Here is a 23,619-nt window from a genome sequence, read left to right on the forward strand (position 1 = left end):
GAGTGCCATGGTTTCGTTCTTGTCGGCTCCTCCGCGGCCTGTTTCTCACACCGCCCATTGTCCCAGCCTTATAGCCCCAGGAGCTCAAACATATGGGGACTTGTGGAGAAATCATCAATAGTTAATATTGCTGTGCTAATCTAGTGAGGAGGAGACAAAGACAAAACAAGAGTCAGTATGTTTAAAACACTGTTAGTGTTTTTATGTAATGGTTAAAAGTTGCTATCCATTTGAGCCTCAAGACTTTGTGCTCAGCTTTGATATTGATTTTGAACAGTACACAGTAATGATCCTTTGTGTACAGCACTTTGTAGAGGTTGTGACTGGAGATGTTATGAGAACCGATACTTTGGTACCAAGTTGATGCCAAAATTCTGAAGATTCTAGCAGTACTTGTTTACCATAGGTACTGAAGCTACCATAGATGTCATAGGCACTGGAGATCTGATTCTTTCAGGACTGACGAGGGCAGCATAATAACCCTACAGGGTTCTAAGGTTCTAAGTTGACATCAAACTTGAAGAGGAAAAGAAGAAGGCCGGCAAATTAAACAGTAACAACACGTGGAATGATAGTGGCAAGTGCAGGTGCAGCAACAGGCCAATACTGGTGTATGTTTTCCATTTGACGCAGAACATCAAGTGCAAGCCATAGACAACCAAAAGCCAGTATGCAAACATGGCCTCAGAGCATTTAAAATGAAAAGAGGAAACACCTAAAACTTATTTAAGCACTTCAGAGACAGGCATCTGGATCTGTACACAGAATTCAGGGAAAGTTTCAATTGTTAACTTTATGTTAACATGTCATCAAAATGGTCATATCCTGAAATGTTACCGTTATTGTTTGCCAATTGTGACAGCTGGCATCTGTTGTAACAAGGCTCCACACACAATGTTCACAAAGGCTAATGTTATTTTGTTTAGGCTGACACAGCAATAGCTTATAATATGAGCTCGGTGCTCACATTATTAGTAGGCTACTGTCATGACCATTCAGTCTGTCAAAATATAACAACTTTTGATATGAATATTTTCCCACCATTGGTTTGTCAACTTGTTAGCCAATTTAAACTACTGCTTGAGCACTGACTATATGGAGGTGTGTGCATGTGCGTGTATGTTAGCACACTGTGTGTGCAGCAGCCTCATTTCTTTTCCCTTTTTTGCAGTGCTATCGAATTTGGTATAGAGAATCATGGAATTTCAATGGTAGTTATCCAGACTACCAAATTTCTTTTCCCTATATGTTACTTTTATCTGTAAAACAATATTGGTTTGCATTTGCCTGTATGTCCAATGGTTCTTCTTGCAGTGCCAATGGAGGAGACCAAGCATGACCACGTATCCCTGCCAACCTGGGCTATACCAGTTTGCTTTTCATTCAAATCTAAAATATGCTTCGCAAATCTCCCCGATGATCTCAGCTTAACAGGACCTGCAAGCTATTTGGCCCTGCTCTGCCCTAAGAGCATTGGCCTGTGAAGTGCCATGCTTAAGCCATGGGAATAAAAGCTCCAACCTGAGGTGGCACAGCGGGTGCAAGTGCAAATACGGGTCACATGCTGACTGACCTCTCGTGCAGCGATGTCAAGTGCGTGCGCTTGTCCAGCCTCACTGGTTTATGTGTTTGTTTGTCATGATTGTGTCTGAAGGCTCATTATCACAGTCATGCAATTGAAGCTTTTCAGTATATTAAGTCTCACATTGCTGCTGCACCACGTGTGCTGGTGAACTGGTGGAGAGAACAAAAAAGGAAGCTAAGTGTTGTGTTGGTATTGCTATCAAAGCATGCTAATGCTGTTGTGCTCAAATAACCACAGATCATGAGAGGAATGCAGTCAACTACTTTTTTTTTCTACCAAACTGCTCTGCGAAAGAACAGTCAAAACAGTCCACACATGTCCTTTGTTGCATTTGGGGCCACCAGTTGCTTTTAACAGATTTAAAATACTGAACCGAGTCAAACTGATGGTCCCCCCTCGCTGACCAAATTCAAACAAAGCTCTTTCATTCTGCCACCAGCTTATGCTGTAATGGAGTGCAATGTCATAATGATTATGAAGTGATCTGTAGTTTTATGAACTGTTACCCACTTTTGGGTTTAGCCGGGCACTTGGGTGGATGCCAGATCAGAGCTGGCTGAGAACATGTCCAGACTAGTCTGTATTTTCCCAGTCCTCCACAGAGACACACTGAACTCCTGTCTAGCTATTCACAAAGTCTTAAATTACAATTCTGTGGTTAAACTTTAAAACAATTCACCGACATCCATTTTGCAGTCCATTCTGTTTATATTTGTACAATATCATGGTGTTTCTATGGCATTAGCACTAAATGCAGGCTGTTATTGTTTGTAGGTCTCTACTTATGTTCATGTTTTCACTTGCCGCAAAATGTCTTTGAATCTGTCAATTCTCTTGTTGACTAGTTGCATTAGAGGGTGCTGATAGACATGGCAGCTGTAATGGGCCATTGATGGTGCACTGATGACCCCCCCAGGCCCACCATCATAATGGCTTCATGTACCCTGATTGGATGGAAGGATGAAAGTGTTTTGGTTTTAACAAGGAAACTAAAAAACACCTGGGAGATTAAAGGGAAGCTGCATACTTTCTTTTTGGTTATTTGTATGTTTGGACTTCCGCAGCACACAAAGGCACACGTTAGTAAACAACGGAAAGGTCATAAAGCTGGTTGGCTGTTTTCAATTGGTTGCGGTTGAAAGTCACCAAAGGGAGTCCTCAGAAAATTCCCCAAGCACATTGCAGTGAAGTCATACATACCACTCTCATGTGAAGGAACTGTTTTACTTACTCTCCCTCTGAACTTCCTCATCACTGGTTCTACGTTCAAGAAAAACAACAATTTCTTGCTTATTTCCTTATTTTCTCCCAAAAATCACAGCATCTACCATACAGGTAACTTATTAGAAAACAGGTTAGCCATGACAGATCCACCCTGAGGTGCTTCATCATATTGGAATTTGTCATGAAATGCCTTCAAGTTACTGAACTTAAATCGTGCTGGCTACATATTTGCCAGAAGCCGAAACTTGACAGATCTCATGTCACATCTTAGCTAAGTTTCAAACAAAACATTTTGGTTCCCTTGATCTCAACTCAGTACAACGGACATTAAAGCAAATGTGGGTTTTGAATTTGATTAAGGAGGGAGTGGTGGCTCATGGACCCAAAGAAACAATCATGGGAGATTCTGTTGATTCTCCTTTTTGTTTCCATCGGTGAAGACACCTGGGAAAAGCCTCCCACCTGCCCTTCAGCTGTTTGTATGTGTTGCCCTTTCCAGTCAACAGTACATTTATCATTCATAGGAACATGATTGTCCCTTTCTTAATATGTCATGGCTGTGAGGGAGAATCACAGGTGCCAGTAAGAGTTCAAACAAACCTCACCTGCAAACGGGTGGTGTGTGTTTTTTGTGGTGAGAGATTAGCATGCCTGTGTGTTTTTTATGAAAACTCCATCATTGGTTTAGAGCATTAAAACGAAATGGTGGGACACATCTTTGAACACCAAAGCCAGAAAGCCAGCACAGTAGCCACGGCACAACATATAGTGTGTTAATGTGTGTCTGTGTGGCTGCGTCATAGGTGCATTGTACTGGCCTGCGGGTGACACACTGTCGCTCACCGCTACCTTTTTATTGAAGATGACTCACTCTCCCCCACCCACAGCCCTCGCAGCAGGGAGAACAGGATCCGCTGCCCACAGCCTGTAGGCTGTCTAGTGATGTTTTACATTTTATAATTCATTCAAGTTTTCATTACATTTGCTCCTCTCTGTCGTATTAAGACTGCTGAGTTACTGATCATTTTTGGGGAAAGCCGATGACTTGTTGCTTTGTGTTTTGAATGTAGTGTATATGTCTTTTTGTGAGGTGTGCATGTGTGTCTTTTCATTTTTACTAGCATTGTACAGAGAGGATGGACAGACTAATGATGCTTTCAATCGTTTTTATTTTTACCCCTATCTCCTCCTCCCCTGGCCTGGACACAAGCCAGCTATAAATCGTTGGATTGTGTTCACACACTCCTCTTCCTCCTCTCCTCTCCCTCTACTTCATCCTCCTCCAACTTCCCCAAACCTCCTTTCCCACCACCACCCCAACCTCTTCCCACATCCCCTGTCACTACAGTAACCCTAATTTTATTCACAGCCCCAGCCGGTTCTTCAGCTCTGTGTTGGCAGCCATTGTGAATAAGAGGTTGACCAGCAGCAGCTATTTGCACTGCCACAGTGAAGTGCTCCAGCTGAGTTTAGCCAGGGTAGAAGGCAGGCAGCAAACTCAGATTTGCGTGTGGACAGCCCAAGCTGAGGAAGGGACCTCCACTGTGCCAAGGCCACGGATGGACCCGCTGTCGGTTTTGATCAAGTAAATCCTCTGCATGGTTTGGCGGTAGTATCTTTCTTTCTACTTTTTCAGCTAGGTTTTTTTAACAAGCTTTGACGGGGGGATTTACTCTCCGGGAGATTTATGGCAATTAGCAGGTTCTTATCCAAAGATTCTTATGGGGATCCACATTAGGAACGGAGAAAGTACTACATTCAACCATATGAGCCACAGGGGCGATATGAAGATATCTTTAGTTTAATTAAAGGCTTGTTTCTGTTGGTCATATCTGTCTATTTTATAAATGCCCAATACCACATTGTCATATAACACAATAGCAAAATTGATGGATAGTTTTAAAGTTAAGTTTGACTCTGCTACAAAATATGCCCACATGCAGTGTTGACTACTAGCACACTATTCCCACGGCACTCTAAATGAGTGGGGCTCATTTCCTCCCCCAAACCTTGTTCATCTTTATTGTGGTTTCCATAGGCAGCTATTATGGTGTTGGTAAATTGGTCTGTAATCAGCATGCAGGGCCACCCTGATCATACAACATACATGTGATGGGGTGAAACCACTAAACAGAGTTCCCTATTTTTTTCCAACGACCTGTTTGTGTCACAGTGGCTACGACTTTGAACCCAGGTTTAGGTTTAATGGGTCATTTTCCTTTTTGTATTTTCCTTGTCTTTGTTCTCCTGCTTTTTGCCTCTTTCCCTCCATCTCTGTCTCTTTGCAAAAACTCCTTAATTATAGTTTTGTCTTAGGGAAATGATGTATAGGTTGTAGCAAAGTGAGTGTTTTAGATGTCCTGTTGACACATAAACAGCGCTGTCTGTTAAGCAACATCCCATCTTAGGTAGTAACTTTCAGGTCACACAGACTGAATGTCTGTATTGCTCTCAGAGTTAACAGCTATTGTGATTAAAACTGGAAAAGACAAAACCGTTCCCAAATTCCAGGAGTGACTTGTATTGTGCATTTTCAAGACACAAAGACTGTGACTATCTTGGCATACTTGTCAATAGGCAGAACCACAACAATATGAACACTGGAGGGGCCAGGAAAGACGAAAGATTGTGATGGGTGGGGATGCAGGAACAGCACTGGGAGGAAAAGAAGGGGGGGGATTTGAGACATTTTTGAGGTCTTTGTTGCTTTCTTTAGTGGGTGTTTATGCTAGCGGTAAGGAGCTGCAGCATGGCCGGGCGGCTGCCTGACTGGAGAGTGATGGGTGTTTATGTTGGTCTGAGAGGTTATTGCTCCAACCCCTGCCCCTGTCCAGCACTCAGGCCCCAGCTGTACTTACCTGCATATACTATCACTGACAGTGGCTCATGTCTTAATCAGTTTTATAAACCCATTAATGAATCAAATGTCTATCTTTGTTTGCTAAACTGTACATGAAGGAAGTCTGACAAGAAAAAAACAAAATGGTATTTAAGGTGCAAACTCAGTGACCCAGACAGAAAGTTTTTCAGTTGTTTTTTTTTCCACACCCGTAGCTTAAGCAACAACTGTTTCGTTGCTGCAGGTTTGCAAAGACACTCAGTAATGTGCCTGCAGCAGTCTTGTTTCATCTTGTTTTTCCTCTGTGTTGTGCTTGTGACCAGAAGTCATCATGTATCATGTCATGTGACAGCCAAAATACCTCTCATAACCTCCTGTGCTCTTCAGCTCTGACCTGCATCGCTTCCAGAAATCACCTCTCACCTCACTCTAGTCAATATTAACAGAGCCTTCCATCGCTCAAACTTGGAGCTTGGAAATCTGACGAGGTACTGAGCAATGTGACTGGGGTTTTGTTAGAGGTGCTAGAGGTGAGGGTTAACTGACGGGGCTGGCACTCATAGTTGCTGGTGTGCTTCAACCACAACAGGCTACCCCCCCCTACAAATCAGTCATCGTCCATCACCCTGTAAGAGACAGATCTGCTTTTGTCTGCCTGTGGAGGGACTGGGCTCAGCTGCTTTTTCTCACTTAAAGCCCACTCTGGACATGTGACTGCCATTTTGTTGATGTCTTTTGTATCAGATTAGGGTACATGAAGTGAAACACTCTTTGTTAGCCGGAGGAAGCAATGATAAGATTAAACCAATGGTCTGACAGGGTCACAGCCTGTTAAACAGTCTGAGAGTGATAGTAGAAAATGATGTCCTGTAAAATACAGCATCAGTAAAAGAACACCTGATTCAAATATAACTAGGAAACTAAGACTTTGTTTTACGAGTGAAGCGTCCCACAGAAAGCTGTAAGATACTATACTATCCACATTAGAATGCAACATGCTGATTAGAGAGATGTAAAGCACCATTGTGTAACTCCTATCCCCAGTTCCCATTGGAAGGGCCTGTCCAGTGTGTGTACAGGCTTTGTTGTTGTCCTGTGAAGTCATGCATTAGAGGATAGCTTAGCAGTCGCAGAGAGGAGCTTTTTCTTTCTTTCTAATTACAACACAGCCTGGTCTAGCCAGAGACCATTGTGCCAGAGTGCTGTGAATTCCCACAATGGAGCTGCTCAGCAGAGAACAATGAGTCAAATTCCTGACCATTCCCCGCAGGTTCCAGAAGCCAGGCTGACAAATAAAGACAGCGGAGTTACAGTGGCTGTGCTATTCTACACCCAGTAGCTTTCCCACTGGCCACCCCAGTGGGGATATTGGTTTTTGATTTTTTGTGTGTGTGTGTGTGTGTGTGTGTGTGTGTGTGTGTGTGTGTGTGTGTGTGTGTGTGTGTGTGTGTGTGTGTGTGTGTGTGTGTGTGTGTGTGTGTGTGTGTGTGTGTGTGTTTTACAGGGTGGATACAGCTCCCACTGGGAGCACAGTGAGGGGTTGAAAGATGGGGGAGGTGAAGAGGAGGGAGCTTGTTTCGTTCTTTCTGTAGGAGGTGAAAGACTGTTTGCTCTTTTTCAAGTGAAATCAAACCCCTGAGAACCAAGAGTTTGCAAGCAAAAGCTGCATTGAAGGCATTATTGTTCAAAACTGATTTTACAGAGGACAGAACAGTAAACTTGTCTAAGATGTCATGTCCAAACTTGTATGCTGTTCTTTAATGAGTTTATCATCAAAAACACAAAATTGGCCCTGAGCTATTATGGACTTGGGCACATTATACCCAGTCTGCTGTTTTTGTCCTTCTGTGCAGATGTAAAATGTTATATTGTCATGAGATTATGATAAGAATAGCACAGCCATTTTCAAAAGGGGTCTGTTGTTTACACTGCTAAAAATGTGTGCTTACACAGCCTTTACGTAGGCTGCAGAGCTTGAAGGCCTCCAACAGGATCTAGTTCCACTTGTAGCATTCAGACTTGGAATATCTGGGGTTCTTGCTTTCCCAGCTGTTGAGAATCATGGCTACGTGTGTACAACTACGCATACATACGCTGAAACGGTTGAGTTGGTAACCCGTTCGACACATAATCACTGTTTACTGAATGGGAGATGGTGGGTGGTAAGGAAGACCCCACAGTAAACAGCAGGTGCCATACTGGGACACTCACCTATTGTCCCAGTCACCTCCTGCACTGTTTGTTTATTGATCATCAACAATGACAGATTTCATTCAGGTGCTCTTTTCTCATACTTTAAGAACCATATGTAAGAAGTTGTCTTATAATAAATTTGATTGTATTAAACTAAAGCAGTTTTTTGCAAACAATATTAATCTATCTGCTTGTTCTTAGTAATAATTCTCTTATGTACTCTTTGTGTGTTTTTCTTTTAGTAAGCAGGATGCCTAAAAGGTTTTTTAGATTTCCTTGAAATTTGATAGAAAGTTAGGCCTGGGACCAAGGGACAAGTAGCACGTTTTTTTGTGAATATTTGAGCATTTTTTTTAATAATTTTATAGTTTGATAGTTTTTATTATTGCATTTTTTTGAACATTTTTGCATTTTTATCAGGAACATCTTTACTTCCTAGAAATTTATTTAGGCCATAAATAGCAGAAAGTTCCAAATATACTCCATCACAATTTCACTGATCCCAAGGTGTCATCTTAATTTCTTTTTTTTTTTTTTTTTTTGGTCAGACTAACATTCCAAAATCCAAAGATATTAAATATACAGAAAGAACAGCAAATTCCGACATTGGAGAAGAGATTAAAAGTTGCAATTTGTGCTTGATAAATGATCAGATCAATTATCAAAATAGATGGCAATTCATTTTCTGTCAATGGACTAATGTTTTGACTTAAATCTGGATCCAGTTGTATGGATTTAATTTTCTACTCTTAGAATAACAGTGAATTTACAGGATTGCGCAGCCTTTGAGTGCTTTCTTGCTAATTATTTGTCTTCTCTTGTTCAGTTTTATTAATACCACCTGAAATCACTCAATAAATTGCGAAATCAAACTCGAGTTTTAAATTAACCCTTTCGAATTGGTTTATTATGTTAACTGAAATGTTGCACCAAGCTTTCATGTGTAGTATTTGAATTGATCACTAATATTAAAATTTCAGTCTACTTTGAATCCTTTAGTCAATATGTTATCAAAATGAAATTCTGGGGGCAGTAAATGTTTTTCCAGCTTCCTGACTGTGTGATCACAGTTGACATTGGTGCTGTGTGTCTATGCCTCTGCTACACAGTTACACCCACTTGCTGAGGTTTGAGAACATTTGCCAAGTGGTCCACAGAGGCCATAAAACTCTTCCAAAGTGTTTTATCCTGCGCAGGCTTTTGAAAGCCATTCACACAGAGTTCCCTGCTGCCTCCCCCTTCTCTCAATTCACAATAACGTGACACTCTATCTCCTTTACTGCTTTCTCTACCCTTAATGAAAATTGATAGCCTCACGCACATACACACACACACCCGAGCAGCCATTGATCGAGGCCCAATAAACGTTTTATAAGACCCACTGTAAGGACACCCCTCTTTTATTCAGAAGGTGTCGATGGTTGAGTCCAGAGGGAGAAATTGCTGTGGTATGTTCCTCTGAGGGCCCCTGAATTCAATGGGAGAGTAATGTATTTTCTCTGTAGCACACATTTACCCTTATGTTCAATCACTGCTACCATTAAAATGGGAGGTCTATTTCTCTGATGAACACAAACACACTTACAATTGTTCCATTTTAAACCAAATGCACATCAGTTTGGACCCTGAAATGACCGGAAATTTCTAAACTCTCTAAAGCCTGACTTACAGGATCAGGGATAGCATATGTGGGGAGAACATACTTGCCAATGAATGAATAAAAGTGAAAACAGCCTAGAGGAAAGGAAAGGCCCTTTTTTCATTCATTAGTGGGAGAAGATTCAATCCCCCACCATGTCTTTCCAGAGTGTTTTCCCATATCTAGATTGTGGTTTTACAATAACTGAGCTAAGAAAAACACACAATGTATGCCTCAGCATTTTTTATTGTAAGCTGAACCACAAGTTTCCCTTGTGCCTTTTCTTCTTCTGTTTGGTGAGGATGGTGGCACCATTCCACAGGAAATGCCTTTTTAACATGGCAGGAAGGAGAAACGTTGCCCCTTCTGGATCCAAGTCTTTGTTTTCATCTAATCGCATTAAGTGACTAGCCTACTGTTTGTATTTGGCTTGTGTTCATGTTGGTGTGGGCTCAGGCCAGTACTCAATCCCTTTCTCGCAGTTCGAAGTGGATTCCTCTGCAGACTTCTGGCCAGTCAGGGGTTAAGTCTTGCCTAGGAATTAGCATGCCAAGGAATGAGAAAAATGTAATGAGCCTAACCGGACTTGACTTGTGTGGTGGCTAATGGTTAACAAGTTATGATGGATTTTCCCTTTGATTCAGTGGAGATGGCTTAAGCTCTCACATATGTTTTCTCAAGTGTTGAAAATGCTGTCGTAAGTAAGCTTTGATGCCGTAATGGAATTTTAATGGCTTTGAAGGGAGTCCTCTGTAGGTAGTTTGAGCCCTTGGGCTGCACAGTAAGATAAGATAAGATAAGATGAACTTTATTAATCCCACGGGATGAAATTTCGTCATTACAGCAGCAGCAGGATATAGACGAAATTTGGTATCAAGCATAGTTAAGAGGTGGGGTGTAATATTGCACACTGCTCACATGCTGTTGAGATACTGCTACCCCAACATACCACTCCATAACAAATGGCCGATGCCACCACAGAGTCATAAAAGGTCTTAAGGAGTGCCCCCTGTACCCCAAAAGACCTGATGCAGACCAATACAGCATATTCTGATCAGGTGTTGTATCATTGTTATGTGAATTCCTACTATAAACGCACCACAAAGGGCTGCGATGGGGCAATATCAAGGAATCATAAGCAAGTAACTTGGCCCCTGCTCTTCAGCTTCTGCTCCAGCTTTTATCAAATAACAACTTAGCATTCTTGGTTAGCCAAAAAACTTGTACGTGCTTCACAGTAAAAGCCTTCCATCGTAGAAGGATGAGAAAATAGGTTATTACTGCGTAGCAGCAGCATCCATGCACTGTATTTGAAAGAGTTTGAGGAAACCTTGGATGCTAACTTAAAGCCCCTGAAAATTGCTATTTCTCTATAACAATAAATATTCATGGCTAAATAAGCAACAAAGTTTAAAAAAAATAACATCTTAAGGTATTATTTCTAAAAAGTTTATTACTTAGACTCAGCTAATTTGCCTCATCAGGACTGTGTTGGTGTGATTTGATCAGATTTGATTGACAGCAACCGAACAACCAACCATCATCAGATTCTGACTCAGATGTTGCTAAATTGTGATTGGTGGACAGTAGTATGTGACATCATATTTTTCTAAATGAGGAAAAAAACAGAAATGCAGAAAGTGGTGTGTTCATGTAGGATCCCATCACTCATAGCAAGTAGCCGGATGAGAAGATAAGTTTTCAGGACATTTAAGCCTGATCACAGTTGGTCTAAACCTTTATTTGTATTTTGTTGTGTTTTTGTCAGCAGTTCAAAACAGGATACCTTTTTAATGCAGGATATGTGCTATTTTGTTATTATTTGGTGTTAGTTTTGAAAATAAGTTGGATAATAAATTTATATCAGCAAAAAACATGTGTTTGTTGGTCAGCATTGACACACACACAGACACACACATACACACACACACACACACACAGAGTACTTGTTGCAGAGGCATGAAGATACGAGGTGCCATTCACAAGTGTGTCATGCAGCTGACAGGTCTTTCAGAGAAGCAGGGCGCAGGGCCATGTAGCTGCAGCTGCCCCCTCTCTGTGCGCTCTTTGATGGGGAGAAAGCTAGCCTTTACTACTGCACCCACAGCTAGATGCACATAAACCCACACATAGGGTGCGTGCATAGGGAGGGCATGTTTGTGAGTTTGTTTATTGCAATGCATTAGACATAACTCATTCTATAGTATCAGAAGAGCCTGTTGCAGTGCACTACAGTGCACAATATGTGAGTTAGGAGCTGGTAGCATAAATGTCCAACTCATTTGTTATTGCAGCTCCAAATAGTAGCAAGGGGACGCCCCTGACACTGGCATGTTTATTGAAACACCCACACCCACAGACAGACAGACAGACAGACACACACACACACACACACACACACACACACACACACACACACACACACACACACACACACGCAGAAATATAGCCATCCATTGTTTAACCAGCCTAACAGACTTAGAGGTCTCAACCGTTACTCTGTTTATGGTGTGTTTTATCTAGATATAGCAAGAGATAGCAGTCCCACCTGTTCCTTATGTTCACTGTGTATACACACACACTTACACACAATATCTGGACACAACTAATTTGACTGACAGACACAGTAGTTAAGCTGAAGTAAGCACTCTTTTTGTTTTTCACTTGGACAAAGCTCTTGCAAATGACAGTTGAACTGAACCTTTCTAAAGCAGCGGGCTGATTGTATTTTCCATGTTTGTCTAATGAGTCCCCCCTTTTGGCTTCATCTTTTGTATCCAGGTTTGGATGACAGCCTACAGCAGTATGTAAGCAACTTTGAGCGGGAAAAGATCAGTGGGGAGCAGCTACTGAAAATCACACACCAAGACCTGGAGGAGCTCGGCGTGGCCAGGATTGGACACCAGGAACTGGTACTGGAGGCTGTCGATCTGCTTTGCGCGCTGGTCAGTAGATCTTTCCTCCGAGTGTGTGTGGCTGACATAATCTTGGGATATGACTGTACTGTATCTACAGGGCGGTTTTGTAACAAAGTTTGGGCTCTTTCGGTACCCCCCCCCCGAACTTCAAACTCACCCTCTAGTTTCTGGTTCGGCAGCTAAAGGAAGCAGCGACACATAGGGGCTCATCATTTCCCACACAGCTCAGGGGGTGTGGAGGCACCACAAAACATGAAGCAGCCTGAGGACATTGGGGAACCGCAGTGTTACTTAGAGAAGAAGAGAGATCGGGTCAGAGGGGCCTTGGGCTCAATTTGGCAGTTTGAAGCTGTGGGAGACTATTAGAAGCGGTTAATGGTGGTTATCGTGTAGCGACGAGTGACAGTTCGATCTGTTTGATAGATGAGAGCTCTCTCTCTCTCCCCACTCTCCCTTACGTGTTAAATCTCCTTCACATACAAAACACATTCATTCCAAAGCTAAATTCGTTTTTCAGGCTCCATTCTCTTAAACAAAATGTCGGACTGTTGGTTTCATTCTTACTGCCGCAGCCTTCTGCTCACCTGAGCCATCCCTCTTGGTTCAATTAAAGTTCCTCTGTTTGGCTCTTGTTAGTCACTCTGGGAGTGAACCAGCTGACCCGCTGTCCATCACCATCACAGCTCCCAGAAGATCTGCCAACAAAAATGTCTCCACCTTCAACTAGTGAGCATAAAAAGAACAATTGAAAACCGTCCATGCTCCGACTGAAAAAGAACCAGGTTTTTCAAGCAGATGGGATCAATTTGGAGTTTATCACTTCCTGTGCCATAAAAGTCCCAGACTGGGGTCCCTGTGTTTTGATCAGTGTGAGCATTTCTCTCTTTATGCTCTCTTAAAATGCTTTACATTAATCATTTGAGGCATGGTTATTTTTACCCTGAAGAAACTTAAAAGTTATATCTTTACGCTCCTAGATGAGTCTGCATATTGCATTGGTGCTGATCTGAAAGCTGTAGGTGAAATGGGTTTGAATCAATTAATTTTATGTCTCTAAAGGATGAAACTGGTCAGCGATCTGCCATTTCAGCACACCAAAGCTATGAATGGGCTTTCTTGGATCCTGTGTATAGCAGATACGGATTTAATATATCACTTCCCTTTGATCTATCTTTCACTGTATCAATACACACTCCCATTTCAACCACTTTTTCTCATTCTGCAAAAAGCTAAGTTAAGCAGCCTGTCCACTACCTGATTGCAGTACCTTCCATACCTGTAACCACTGAAATGGACACATGGAAGCACTCGCACATATATGATTGCCTTTTTTTGTCTTGATGGATTTATTCATCATAGAATATATACCATATGGTTCATCCTGCTGGCCATATTATCTTTGACCATCACCGTAATCAGGCCCAGATTTTTGTCCACCCCAAGAACCTTTGCATCAATGCAGTAAAATCTCAAGTCATTTTCCTCTGGAGCTGCTTCATAAATTTGGCTTCTAATGTGCTTCCTCAGCTTGGTCTTGTTATTTTAAGTAAGGCCCTTTCCTTGCATGTGAACTCTACTTTTTCATTCAAAATGCGCTGTTACTTTATAACAACTTTGTAATACGTTTTGTATTAGCATTGTATAGTCAATTTAATAAGGAAGTATTTGGCACATTATACTATCACCTTCCCTCTCTTTTGCTTGGAACTTAGAGCCAAGACTGCTGGACTCTCAGTAACCTTTCACCTCTGATTGAAGCAGTGCAGCTAAATGTTCTTTGTCCATCAGGGGTTTCCTTATTAAGAATGAGGCCTTGACCTTCCACCGTTCCCTTGGGAGGAAGTGAGGCCCCCAACTCAATTAGCTTTAACTGTGGCAAGGTCACTGCTACCGACAGGAACACAGGCCACCAGCACCCAAAATCCCCCACACTCTTAACACACTATCCGCTCCCCCCACTTTCTCTCTTTCTGTTTACTGTTAGTTCAGACTATTCCTTTTGATGCAGTCACATTCATCTTTTTTTTCTTCCCTTGAATTTTAAATGTTGCAGGTGTGCACAAAATACAGATTTTCACCGTCATAGTACCTTTATGTCCTGGTAGCCATTTCAAACCTAAATCATGATGACCGATGGACTAATGTACGGCCCCACAGCCCTTTCGGGTGCAATTATACTCATGCTTCTCTTCCACCCCAAAGCTATCAAGAACGAACTGCTGTCAAGGGACAAATAAAGAACATTTCAATTAATTTTACTGGAAGGCTGTGATGCCTTCTGCAGAGTCCATGTTGAAACCCAACACTCCTTTATTTGTTCTCAAACTCCAATGACCCACTCGAAGATGAGCACCCCATGATAGTCACACACACGTTAACTGTGTCTAACAGCCATGGACCATCCAGTATATGACAGATCATCTGGTCGCAGAGCAGCTGTAAATGTATTTTACTGTTGCCTAGGGTAGAATCTGTCCCAAGGTATAATGTAACACTCAACCTTAGATGGCACATTCTAGGAACAAACACACACACACACACACACAAACGCACAATCTCTGTCCACACTACAGACATTTGTATCTTTTATAGTCCAGTCAGATCCATGTGATGCCTCTGGCAAAGGCAGGAAGTGCTGTGTTGTGATAGCCAGTCTCCTTTTCTCCTGAGGACACTTATATCAGTGTATAGTCCCTTCAAAGAGCCCCAAGAAGAGCCTACACAAAAAGCTGCTGCCATCTTGATTCTAGATGAACTGAAGGTCTATAAAAAGGCATTGAAAGAACATAAATTTGCCTTGAAATGTTGAGAAAGAAAAATTGTATTTGATTGGAACCACAGATTTTGCTCAGACGTGGTTTTTAGCTCAGCTGGCAGTGTGGGACAAAGGTTTGCTGGACATCTGTGGGCCAGTCAAAGCTGCTGTGACTGTGTGATTAGCCTGCTAATGAAAAAGCCAGGGGAGACGTTTGATCTGGAAAATGCTCACATTGCCTTTGTGCTAAAGTTCCACTTGTGGACTGTGTGACTGGCTGAATGAAAAACCAAACCATCTTTTTTTCCATATACTCACTGATCACGTTTGCTGGTCTTTTAAGATGTTTCTACAATCCATTTCATTTCAAGTGTGGCATGAATAAAACTGCCTACAGCTACTGGTTGATTAGTCCAGTTGTTCCAGTGATTCCTTGGGGACTGAAATGAGTGAAATGGTTTGTATGTTTTTGAGCATATATTAGAGAGGCAGTGGAATAAAAGTAGACACTAACCACTTGCAGATCTCCTTAGTTGTTTGCCAACCACATGCTTTTTTACTCCTTGCAAAGCATATTTAGCTACTGGCACATCACACATACAGCAGCATTGCTGGCAGCGATGCAACACCATGTAAGCTGATATTTACAAGGACAAGAGCCAGACTACCCTTCCTCTGCTAACCTTTAACCAGCACATCAATACAAACCCATTTGTTCAATCAAAACATCAAAAGACTTTAAAACAAGCTCTTCAAAATATTCGACATGTGATCATGCTCATTCTCAGACACACACTTCACCCTCCAAGAAAAAGTGTGCATCCTGCAGCTCAGTATCCTGCAGTAGTTCAGTTCATAGCTGGTCTGTACTGTACTTATTGACCCTTGAAGACACAGAGCTCTGCTGCTTTGTGCATGTGAATAACCTATAAATTAGAGAAATGCAAAAGCAGGAAACAAGCCAGGCTTGTGAAGGCAAACTTTGCTCCGCTTGATAGGAATCAGCCGATGGCACGTGAATGCCCTTGAACAAATCTGGAGACTGAGGGGAATTTCATGCCCGTGCTGTCCTCACAGACAAGTGCATTCAAATCAAATCTGTCAAAGAAATGATTACATCCATTCATTGTACAGGAAACAACATGTTCTTCTGAAGGGGAAAAAAAGCACAAACCTCCCAGGTGCAGGCTGTGAAAGAAGGCTTTTGTTTGCGTTGATTTAGAGTTTGATTGGTGTGAGTGTGTGCTTTTCCATATCATGTATTCAATTACTGTTACAGAACTATGGAGTAGAGACGGACAACTTGAAGAATCTGGTTGTGAGGATGAGAGCTGCTACCAACAGTCTACACATGGCCACTTCTGACCGTAGAAAAAGCCCCGTGTATGAAGGCAGCACCTCTCGCAAGCCACCCAATGACTTCCTTACCTCTGTGGTGGAGCTGATCGGTGCTGCAAAGAGCCTCCTGGCTTGGCTCGACAGGTATCAACACTTTTATCACCACCACCTACCTGTACACTATAAATCAGATCAGATATCTGAAGGGCTGCCATGAGACAACTGCTTAAACTAACTGCATACGAAAGCAGATATCCTAATCGTTTTGCATTAAAACATAATTTGACAATATGTGATGTATGACTCTTGGTGCTCAAACAGTACTGAAGCTAGACCGGGGGCAAGTGAAATAAATCATTCTTTATTTGGATGATGATGGCCAAGCAGATAAAGACATTCCTTTCTGAATGTCTATATCCCCTCTACTCTCCTGATGACCTGCTCCAAAACACATTACACTGTAAAAGCAGAGCATATTAAGCAGGTTGCCAGGATTAAGTGTTAGCTGAAATTAAGCTTCTCTTTTTGTGGCAGGCTTGGCTAAAGTGGGTACGGTGACATCATCATATAAATGATAGTTGGGATGTCGAGATGAGAGCAGTACAACAGTCTTTAAAATGGCTGAGCTAAATGTTGAGCTACATCTGCCGTTCAGTGCCCAAATGACAACATAAATTCACATTTTTACGTGGTTTCATCACAGAAATGTTACAGTAAATGTTCAGTTTTTAGATCAGTATGCTTTAGTACTACTTACTGATTTTCATTTGTCAGTGTCAAAACAATGTTAATAACAAATGCTAATATATCTGTATATTTGCATTTTCAAAGCATCCCAAACTGGCTTAACAAAGAAAACTTCTTAGACTTAGTGTTGTGGCAGCTGAGCAGCCTCTGCTCAGATGGTCAGACCATAGAAATAGATCTACCTGAGCACTTTCAAATATTTAGTCAACATGTTAATACATTTGTTTGCAGTTTTTCTCTGTCTTGTTGTCTAGTCGCCAAGTAGGCAACAAGTTATGGTAAACAGGCAAGGTTTAGGGATCTTTTATTTTCTTGATTGCAGTCGACCAGTCCTTTGCTTCTGGATAAAGCAAGTGCCATCCTCATGTCAACCTGCTTCTCTGTGGTTGTTTTACAAAAGGTTTTACTCAGATCTGATCTAATATGATGAGACACATTGACATATTTCAAGGACTGTGTGGAGGTTTGGGGCCTGATGTTTGGGGAGCTATTTTGGAGTTCATATGTTTTAGATGGAGTCAGGGGGAGAAAAAGAAACAAAATGGCACCAGAACGATGACATTCTTGAGTTACAACCAAGTCTTTCTTTGACCAGTCAGAGCAAGGTTCACAGAGTCTGCTGTGAATCTCGGTGTTTATAACTGAATCCACGTTACTAACTCACTTCATTCATACACATCCAGTGTTTCTGTTTTTAGCATTGACTTAAACGTGATTTTAGCATTTTTATGACTTAAGGACTTGATGACTTTGGAGATTAATAGAAAACAATGTAGGTCTATACATAGACTATAAAATTGTGCAGTCTTGCAGTTTGAGTGAGACTACCAAATTTCATTACAACTCTGCAGTCCATCACTGGTTCCTAATGTTCTCCCTTTCCTTCTTTGTGTGCTTGCAGGACGCCTCTTACAGGGATCAGTGACTTCACAGCCACCAAGAACAAGATCATTCAGCTGTGCCTGGAGCTCACCACCACAGTTCAACAGGTTTGCATGTTAGTTAGTTCAACAGCACACATGTAGCCAGCCCCAGGGAAGCACGCACGCACGCGCCCACGCACACACACAAAAAAATAGCTTTTTCCACTGAGCACATACCAGCTCGGGGGTACACACATGCAGGATAAAGTCTAAGAGAAGAGAGTTATGGGAAATGTGGTCTGGCAGCCATGACATAAACCTGAAGCCAGCAGTCTAAGCACATTATTGCAAATACTGATGTTTTTCTTGGGATCTTTTCCCCCTCATGCTGGCTAATAAGGAGACCCCCTTAGTCCAGGGACTCTTAATCGTAAACGCTGCTTTGGTGTTTCCAGTTTCAAAAACTGCTTTTAAAGGTGCCTGCCAGCATTCCCCAGGCTGCCGTACTCTCAAGCCATGTGGTTCCTGTTTTTGCTTCTCCAAGATGCTCGCAGTGGGAGACCAAACTGTCTGAAAGCACTTCCTGCGTGTAGGTTTTATTCAGGGATGAGGAGGTGGTCCATCTGGCTGCCAAACAGATTGCTAAAAGTTAGAACAGAGCATCAACAAACATCCACATCCACTGTATTTCAGAACTTCCACAGAAAAGTGCTGTAGCATTGCATCATGGCACAGCTAGATGTCTACTTCTGCACGTTTCATACAACCAGTAGTAGTTAGTCACTTACTGTATATTTTTTAAACAAAGGCAGCTGGTGAGTGGCTTTTCCTTCAATATCAAATCCATTAGTTTGTATGTACCATTTCTTCTCCCCGAAGGCTTTATCTTAAGCCCAGCCCGATAAGTAACTCATTTTACACTGCTGCTGAAAGTGGCTGCTGAGACTACAGGTGTCATTTTTGGAGGGTTATTTCATCAAAATAAATTCCTTTCCCAGAGTGCCTATTTCCTCGCCAGAGTTTGGGATTTCAGCACCTCTGGTGATTTACTGTGGGTGTCTCGGTCATGGTCATCCAAGAGAGTAGGGGTATACATTTCCCACACTGCCATGTGAAGTAGAGAGGTTATGGTGTAGAATAAACTCCCGATAGGTGCTGAAAGAGTCTTGCAAGATTGGAGCAATTAGTTTCCTCCAACAACTGGAAGGGAGATGTAGTTTCGTCCCCTATTAGTATTAAATCAACTCATAGGATTGTATAGTGCTGCAGAAACACTGATGAAAGAGGCTTATTTCCAACTCCGTCCATTATTTAGGTGTCTAAATTTTTCACAAAGTTGGAAGATTCTTGACTCTTTCTCATTTCTTTTGATCATTTGGACTCCCTTTCTTGTGTGTGTTTTTTTTTTTTTTCTCATGCAGGCAACCATTTGAGCCACTGGTTAATAACATAGTTGCACAGGAGACTGCCACAGTGATTAGTTTAATGATGAGGGAGGACAGCGTGAGGTTTGCCCAACTCATTCATGAACTTCAGCCAAGAATTGGGGCTTTTCAGATCCCACAATTTATGTGTTCTGCTTGAATGAAGCCTGTTTGTACACACACAATGGGACACGGCCATAAAACTGTGAGTGCATCAACCATCTTGGCTGACCCATCTGTATGGAGGTCATTCTCTTTCAAAGAACGCATTTTTAATTTGTTCCCCTGTGTCTTTTGTCTGTTTCCCACTCCTGAATTTTTGGATGACATATGTAGTTTATTTCTCTCTATTTTAAGTAGAATAACAGGCAGAGACTCCATTATGTAGGCCAAACACTGAACTGAATACATATATCCATCATATATTGATACTGTATGAATAAAAGGATGTCAGAAGGCCAGGTCTTAAGTATTGCAATCCATGTCTTTTATTTCACTCTGGTGTAAAAACAGCTTCTCCCGCACTGTGCCAGCACTCCTCTCTCTTAGCCACTTCGTTGCTCGACCATGCAAATCCGCTCTGGTGGCAGATCAAAGGCCCAGAGAGCAGCACGCAGAGAGTCATCTGATCCACACCGGCTGTGGGATCAAGTCCATAACATGCAGGATCAGTACACCCAGGGAATTGTCCCTCAGCACCTCTCAGTGCTTAGTTATGATCTGGCTCCTGTCTACTAAAAAGACTTTGCTTTTGACAAAGATATGGGATTATTTTTGATATCACGAACAGATCTTAGAAGGATTCTCTATGTTATAGTTTTCACATGATTTGATGGTACTATGAAACAAGAGAAATCTTCTATAATTGTTAAAGCTTGATGGGAGATGTGCCAAGCCATGTCTGCAGCACATAATGATACCGTTTTGTTTCACGACCTATAAACATCGAAATATGTATTTTTAGCTCATCCCTCTTGGCTCAGTCAACAGTGTAGTCATCCAAACATCGGCCAGTCTCTAAAAGAAATATGCAGTTGCCTGTTTACGCAAGCATAGCCAAATTCTTTCTGAAACCACCATATGTTCTTGGCTGACTTTAGAAAATATATTGTTTTATATCATAATTTAAAATATCATAATTTTGGGAACAATTTGTGTCAAATAAAACCTGTTATGATTGTCATTTTTCCTAATTAATGTTTATATTTGGTTTTAATTTTTTCTCACGTGTATATTACTTTACCAAAAGAGCTTAGGTCTTCAAGCAGGCAATCAAACACAGATCGAAAATAATACTTAGGAAGCATAGGATGTACTCTGCTTTGATGGAAAGCCATTGCTCATGTCCACAGATAGTCATGCAAATCTTGTCACTGCAAACAAACCAACAGTATGACAAGCCAAGTGCATTTGAAAACAGACGCTCGCCTTTAACCCAATGGAATGTGCAAGCCATGGAAAAATGGAAAAACTTGCTCGACCCCCATTTGCTGTCTGCACAAAGGATTTACAAAGAGCAACAGAGCAGGCTTTGTACATGGCACATGCCTATGCATGTCACTAATACTGTGAGGGCCACAACACCAGTTTCCCTTTATTTTGCATCGACAAAGGCTTGTGAGGGCTCTCAAGAAATAAGAGTATTTTCTGTGCTCTGTGGTTTTGACAGAAAGATTTCACCTGTGTTTTGATGGATAGCTTCCCTTGGGGCATCTCCATCATAGAGCCATGAGAGCCCCAACCCCCCCAAACACACTGTGGAACCCCCACCCTACCCCACTCCAACCAAGGGCCCTTTCACCACCAGCAACACAGTTGTCAGGGGAGGCTGTTGCCTCAGCTGTGTCCAGCTGCAGTCTACAAGTCCTGTGTTGGGGATAGTGGTCAGTCTCCCAGCTGACCTTGCACAATTTATCAGTGGTTCTTTCCCCCAAACAAGCAAGATAACGGCTAGCCTGTTCAAGAGACCCCTGCCTCCAAATGTGTCCAGAAAACCAAAGCACTATTTGCATGAGGGCTTTCTGAACATCATTACACATTTTCCCTCACCATATGTTATCTGCACATTGTTACTGTATGACTGTTCATATGGATTTTAGGTTCCAATATAGTTTATTGAACCACACGGGGCATTTGGCAATTACAGCAACCCCAGAATTTAGGCAAATAAGCCATTTGAATCTAAAAGCTGTTTATTTGTGGCTGTTCTCCATTTTTCTTAGTTCTATATCTGGAATGCTGAGTATATCGTATTTACCCAACCCCTATATTTTTTTTCTCTCTCTAGCCATTGAATAACCTCTACCTATTCCCTGTTGTTTACTGCTCACAAGTCTAATCTGTCATCACTGTCTTCTGTGCAACAGGACTGCAGTGTTTACGAGATGGAAGAGAAGATCCTGGAAGTTGTAAGTATACTCTTCTCTTTCGTTTCCCAAAATGTAAACTAAAGGAGATCCAGAAGTTCCTATACAGGGGGACGAGGTCTTTTTTTGATTGTTTCGATAAATGTCTTTTACATAGAGATTTTGTGACATGCTCTCAGTAGTGTTTTTGAGTGAATACAGCAGACGGGTCTATAGGATTGCCAGTGGAGGAGGTGGCTCTAATACACCCTGGCCATCAATCAGTGTTTCCTGTTGCTGACACTCTCCAGACTCCTTATGCTAACACTGGGCTTCCTCCAGCACTCTGTCTCTCTCTCAGACAACCCAAGTGAAGTCAACAGTAGAGCTGAGGCTCTCTTTGTAAAATTTTGCATTGTCTTGCTTTTGTCTTTGTTCTCATCTTTTGTTCCCAACCCAACCTGTGCTGCATCTTATTTTCCTCCATTTTCTAAGTTTTTCCACATAAAATGTACACCATGTGTTCAAAACAAAATGCATGTGCCACACAAAAGGCCCCTCTAATTATGACCAATTACAGTTTTTTGTCCTAAAACAAGCAATGAACGAAGCAGGGAGAAGGGATGTGTGCACATGACTGACTTCAGTGTTGTGTGTGCGTGGTACATGTAATAGCACACTAATGGTCCCTTCTAGCCCATTAAGCCTTACACTAAAGATGAACATACACACACACACACACACACACACACAGGCATGTCCACAGGTAGTAAGACAACAAACTGATGAAGGATAAGGTCTTTGCGTCAGGAGAGTCACGAGTAGCAATGTAACCTGATTTGTTCTGACCTATAAAGCACATAATACCCCTCCTGGTTATTAAAGGCACAATCAACCATTAGAGGATTTAACACACCATTTATAATCAAAGTGAGTAGAGTCTTGTGCTTCTTATTTTATTCATGGATGCATTTTGTTTTTGCCTTTTCCTCTGCAGTCTAAGATTTTGAACACCATCTGTGACCAGACCGTGAGAACAACCTCTGACCCCCTAATGAGCCAGTCGGCCTGCTTGGAAGAAGTCCAGCTGACCAATATCAAACAAGGCGAGGGTTTGGTAAGGAATGCTGGGAGGTTTTGTCTTTCTTTTCAACCCTAAACTTGCTGTCTGCTTCTTAGCTTTGCAGGCCAGGAATGCCTGCGATGTGTGTCAAATTTTGACCTTTGCATCTCTGTCATACATTTTTCTCCCTCTGGGAATATTGTATTTTTACCAAACCCATAAGTATGTTTTTTTTTTTTGTTTTTTTTTTTTTTTTGCCTAGGGGATGTACATCAAGTCTACCTATGATGGGTTACATGTCATCACGGGAACCACAGAACATGTAAGTATAACAATATGTTAACCATAAGAATACATTCAACCCCTTACCATGCCTGAATTTATTTAATCATTGCTAATACATAGTCTGACTGTATCACAGAATTAAGAAATTTTTGAATCTTGTGTTGTTTTTTTTTTTTTTTTTTAATCTATCTCATGCATATGGTCAACTCTCACTTTTTTTTGCACCTTACTCAAAAGAATAAGCTTTTGATATTGGTTGAAAAATCCTCCTTCTCCTCTTCCTATTCTGAGGGCACACTGAGTTACTGTATCGGAATGAGTTAGGAACCACTCATCTGTAAGGTGAATTGTTTGTTTCTGCACTCCAGTAAACCACTAAATATCACAAACAGCATCCACAA

The 23,619-nt window shown here is 41.7% G+C and overlaps 1 protein-coding gene across 2 annotated transcripts in view; it reads left to right on the forward strand.

Annotated features, from left to right (window-relative positions):
- LOC120795179 (connector enhancer of kinase suppressor of ras 3-like) overlaps positions 1 to 23,619 on the forward strand; it is a 46,693-nt gene that overhangs the window by 4,404 nt on the left and 18,670 nt on the right. For both annotated transcript variants that reach the window (XM_040136822.1, XM_040136823.1), the window contains exons 2-7: positions 12,262 to 12,425; positions 16,433 to 16,635; positions 18,140 to 18,227; positions 21,892 to 21,933; positions 22,868 to 22,987; positions 23,196 to 23,255. In XM_040136822.1, the coding sequence (XP_039992756.1) occupies positions 12,262 to 12,425; positions 16,433 to 16,635; positions 18,140 to 18,227; positions 21,892 to 21,933; positions 22,868 to 22,987; positions 23,196 to 23,255 (677 nt within the window). The remainder of the gene's footprint in view (positions 1 to 12,261; positions 12,426 to 16,432; positions 16,636 to 18,139; positions 18,228 to 21,891; positions 21,934 to 22,867; positions 22,988 to 23,195; positions 23,256 to 23,619) is intronic.

The sequence above is a fragment of the Xiphias gladius genome, chromosome 10, assembly GCF_016859285.1.
Source record: "Xiphias gladius isolate SHS-SW01 ecotype Sanya breed wild chromosome 10, ASM1685928v1, whole genome shotgun sequence".
Classification (NCBI taxonomy): Eukaryota; Metazoa; Chordata; class Actinopteri; order Istiophoriformes; family Xiphiidae; genus Xiphias; species Xiphias gladius.